Here is a 5,000-nt window from a genome sequence, read left to right on the forward strand (position 1 = left end):
CATCTCTAAACACATTAGTGTCATATGAAGCAGAATAGTGTGTGTGTGTGTGTGTGTGTGTGTGTGTGTGTGTGTGTGTGTGTGTGTGTGTGTGTGTGTGTGTGTGTGTGTGTGTGTGTGTGTGTGTGTGTGTGTGTGTGTGTGTGTGTGTGTGTGTGTGTGTGCGTGCGTGCGTGTGTGTGTGCGTGCGTGCGTGTGTGTGTGTGTGTGTGTGTGTGTGTCATATGAAGCAGAATGGGCAACATTGAATGGTCCTGCTGTTGCTCGTGTCCCCCTGTATCCTAGCAACCCAAAGTGACATGGTGACATGCAGGATCGAGGGCCAATTAAATTTAAATTTAAATTTGGCATCATTCATCAAAAATGACCCTCCTCAATTAACACTGTAATTAATGAGTACTGTTTTAGAACTTTATTTTTCTCTGCAGCTTTTACTGTATGTCTAGTTCGTCTCAATATATAATCACCTTTCATGTGCTCTAGGCCTACATATATGTATATTTACAGGGGTTGGACAAAATAATTGAAACACCTGTCATTTTAGTGTTGGAAGTTTCATGGCTCAAGTCAGGGCCGGCGCCACGGGGGAGCATTGGAGGGCATTGCCCCCCCCCCCCCCCCCCACCCCCCATACAAGTTGCTGTGCCCCCCCAGGGCTTATTCACCTAAACATGCTGATATGGTCATTCATACTGTATGCAAGAAATGAGTATTTTTTTCTGAATACAGTAAATATAAAGTATAAAATAAAATTCCACCTTTGCTTAACCACCATAGCCCTAATAAACAAATAAACGAATAGGCTACACTATTTAGACATTGTCAGTATACCTAAATGTGAAATAATAAGTGAACAGTAATTCTTTGAAATAATGGGATTGTCCCATATTTGGAAACAAAAATACTGTTCCGTAGAGCTGAAACTGAGCCTACAATTTGGTTAAAATGCAGGAAATTGCATCTAAGAAATAAAAAAATGTATGGGGGAGGTGCCCCATACCCCCCGCCAAGGTGCCCCCCCTCCATACTCCATCAAATGTCCATCCTACGACTTGGTTCTGCAGTCGGGTCTGGCTCAAGTGAACCAGCCTGTTGGCCAATCTTCATTAATGGCACATTTCACCAGTAAAGTGAAGTGTGAAGGTTCAATTAGCAGGGTAAGAGCACAGTTTTGCTCAAAATTCTGCAATGCACACAACATTATGGGTGACATGTCAGAGTTCAAAAGGGAGAAATTCTTGGTATGTGTGCGGTATCGTCTCTGTTCTAAATACATAGAACTTGAAGGTCTAACTTAGGTTCCCTTGTCTCTGTTCTAAATACATCGAACTTGCAGGTCTAAAGGTATCGTCTCTGTTCTGAATAGGTAGAACTTGAAGGTCTAAACTCTGGTTCCCTTGTCTATGTTCCGCATAAGTAGAACTTGCAGGTCTGTAGGGTCTCTTGTCTGTTCAGCATACGTAGAACTTGAATGTCTAAAGGTTATATAGTCTTTGTTCTACATACATAGAATTTAAAATTTTAAAGGTTCTCTTGTCTCTGTTCTGCATACATAGAATTTTAAATTCTAAAGGTTCACTTGTCTCTTGTTCCGGATAGGTAGAACTTAAAGGTCTGAAGGTTCTCTTGCAGAGATACTGTTGCTTGTTAGATCGTCTCTGTCTCTTGTCTCTTGTTCCGCATAGGTAGAACTTGAAGGTCTGACGGTTCTCTTGTCTGTGTTCTGAATACATAGAACTTGAAGGTCTAAAGGTTCTCTTGTCTCTTGTTCCGGATAGGTAGAACTTGAAGGTCTAAAGGTTCTCTTGTCTCTGTTCTGAATACAAAGAACTTGAAGGTCTAAAGGTTCTCTTGTGTCTTGTTCCGGATAGGTAGAACTTGAAGGCCTTACGGGTCACATCGAGTTCAACAGCAAAGGACAGCGCTCCAACTACGCCCTACGGATCATGCAGAACGCCAAAGACGGCCCGGTTCAGGTAACGGAAAACTCCACTTCCTGTCTTATCTAGCTTGTTTTGTTTCACTTTCTTCCTTCTCTCTTCTCATATGAACTTCCAACAGGGTTGCCAGATGAGGCTGATGATTTCCAGCCCAAAAAATGCTCAAAACCCGCCTAGAAGCACAAAATCCTGCCCAATTGTATTGATGTCTATGGCAAAAATTGGGCGGGTTTTTCTGATAAATGCCATTTTTACCCGCACACGGCCATCCTAAGCAGCCCAATTGGGCGGGAACCAGCCCAATCTGGCAACACTGCCTTCCAAGCAGGAAACTTTTTTTGTAATTTCTTCTCCTTTTCTATATATTTAGTGTTTTTCCCCCCCTCAAGGCTTCCCTCCTTTTTCCTCTTTGCCAAGTGTACTCTATCATCAATAAGTATTCTCTTCACTGATCTTCTCACCAGTTTCCAGTGTTCTATGGTCTTTTTCTATACTTTCTTTTGCACTGAACACATTTTCCTTAACTCCTTGTTTTGGTTTCTTATCTTCTCCTCTCCTCTCCTCTCCTCTCCTCTTCTCTCCTCTTCTCTTCTCTTCTCTTCTCTTCTCTTCTCTTCTCTTCTCTTCTCTTCTCTTCTCTTCTCTTCTCTTCTCTTCTCTTCTCTTCTCTTCTCCTCCTCTCTTCTCCTCTCCTCTCCTCTCCTCTCCTCTTCTCTTCTCTCCTCTGTAGTCATCATCTTTTGATGCCACCTCGGTTTTTTTTTTCATCCTCCACTCTTCCGTCCCTTTTCTCAGTTCCTGCTAGTCATCATGTTCTTTTCTTTCTTCTTTCGTTCTTTCATCTTTTTTTCCTCTGCTGTCCCATGAGCCACCTTGGGCTCTTCCTCGATATATTCCCTCCTCCTCATTTTTCTGCCTCTTTTCTCCTCCTTTTATCTGTTCTATTCCCTCCTTTCTTCTTCCCTATTGCTGGAAGAGCCTGCAGCGTCGTTCTGAAATGGCAGGCTTGGTTTAAGAAGTGTTTAAAGTACTAATGCTTCTCGGTGTGTGTGTGTACATTTACGTATGTGTATATTAGAGAGTACAGAGAGAGAGAGAGAGAGAGAGAGAGAGAGAGAGGGAGAGAGAGAGAGAGAGAGGGAGAGAGAGAGAGAAAGAGACTGAAAGAGGAAAAACTATAAACCAACTTGTTCATCTGGAGGCAATTTGTGTGTGTGCTTGTGTGTGGTTGTGCGTGTGCGGGTGTGCGTGTGCGTGTGTGCGCGTGTGCGCGTTCACGTCCGTGTTTGTGTGCACGTGCACGTGCGTTTTTGTGTGTGTGGGTGTGCGTGTGCGTGTGTGCGTTTGTATGTTCGTGTGCCTGTGTGTGTTTGTGTGTCAGGTTTTATGTGTCTGTCTGATTTGTTATGTTTTCTCCGCTGCAGATTTTCGCTTTTCGGTGTGCACAGAGTAATTAGAATACATGCGTTGTGTTGTGGAGGAAGGTGGTAGGTGGAGGTTGGAGATGTGGAGGATAGAGGATGAATGAGTAGGCAGGATTGTTTGTGTATGTGTGTGTGTGCACAGCCATATGTATGAGTGCCAAGTGATGTTGCTAAGTACTGCTGCTAAGCGATGTTCACAGTAACACAACACACACACACACACACACACACACACACACACACACACACACACACACACACACACACACACACACACATAAAAGCAGTGTGCATGTACAGTAGTATGTGCGTGCATGTGTGTGCACAAGTACTTGCGTGTATTCACACCCAACAATCACCGCTCCGAAAGGAAGGAAGAACAGATCTGTGGCGAGGGAGGCGAGCGTAGAGGTCGGAGGAAAAGGAACACTTTCAGGAACATTGTCAGAGTATTGATTCTCCTGTCAGACGCCAAAGGACTTGGAGAATACAGGGAGGAAATGAAACGTCTCCTCTCTACTCAACAGCCTGTCTCCTTCACTGGCATGAGGACTGTGTGTGTGTGTGTGTGTGTGTGTGTGTGTGTGTGTGTGTGTGTGTGTGTGTGTGTGTGTGTGTGTGTGTGTGTGTGTGTGTGTGTGTGTGTGTGTGTGTGTGTGTGTGTGTGTGTGTGTGTGTGTGTGTGTGTGTGTGTGTGTGTGTGTGTGTGTGTTTATCTTATACGTAAGCCTTGAGAGAAACAGTCAAGAGCATCTTACATATTGCATATTACAGCTTGGCATTGAAATCCAATTCATCTTTGTGTCTTTGTGAGCCTGTGACTTTGTAGCGTATGTCTGCGTCTTGTGTGGCCACGTGTGAACTGTATATATTTCTCTTTGTGCCAAAGGGATCCTAATTATGTGTATGATCAACTATGGCCTTCTCTATGGCAGAATGTACAACATAAAACGCTTAATTACTCTGCAAATGTTATTCGTGTCATTGTAGAGACGAGACAACTCTCTTTGGAATTAGTGGCAAATGGTGAAACCTTGGGGGATATGCAGGAATTCAAAGAGCGTTTCTTAATTAACATTTTTATGATGAAAGGGGAGGCTTGATGTTCCGTTACGTAGCTGAAAACAACTGTTGGTATTATTGGAGCGAGTCAGAGAGACCTAAGAATACACTGAGAAAGAAAACGTGGTGTGATAAAAAATGCCTTTTATGGGTTTTTCATTCAGAAAGAACTTACACCCAGAAACACAACCCAGAAACATTAGATTTGGCCCTTAAGAACACAGTGAGAAAAAAAAACGGTGTACATTCTAATAAAAGATTTTTCATTCAGGAAAATCGTGTACAACCCAGATACACCAGCTTTGGCCCCAATGAATAGGAGCAAGCTATTGATAGAAGCAGGCCTAACGATGGGAAGCGGCAAGCCCAGAATTGGGATTGCATCCCATCAGTGGTGTAGTCTACGTAGAACGCAGGTATACGGTGTATACCCACTTCAAAATTTCAAGGATTTCAGTATACCCACTTCAAATTGATTGATCCATTATTTAGAATAGCACCAATACATACAGTATACCCACTTCAAAAAATACTCAAACATATAGTATACCCACCATAAAAAAGTAGACTACAC

General features: G+C 43.1%; 1 protein-coding gene across 1 annotated transcript in view; it reads left to right on the forward strand.

Moving 5' to 3' along the window:
• grik4 (glutamate receptor, ionotropic, kainate 4) overlaps positions 1-5,000 on the forward strand; it is a 327,283-nt gene that overhangs the window by 197,159 nt on the left and 125,124 nt on the right. Inside the window, exon 9 of the mRNA XM_063207522.1 lies at positions 1,872-1,976. Within this exon, the coding sequence (XP_063063592.1) occupies positions 1,872-1,976 (105 nt within the window). The remainder of the gene's footprint in view (positions 1-1,871; positions 1,977-5,000) is intronic.

Source organism: Engraulis encrasicolus, chromosome 9, assembly GCF_034702125.1.
Source record: "Engraulis encrasicolus isolate BLACKSEA-1 chromosome 9, IST_EnEncr_1.0, whole genome shotgun sequence".
NCBI classification, from domain to species: Eukaryota; Metazoa; Chordata; class Actinopteri; order Clupeiformes; family Engraulidae; genus Engraulis; species Engraulis encrasicolus.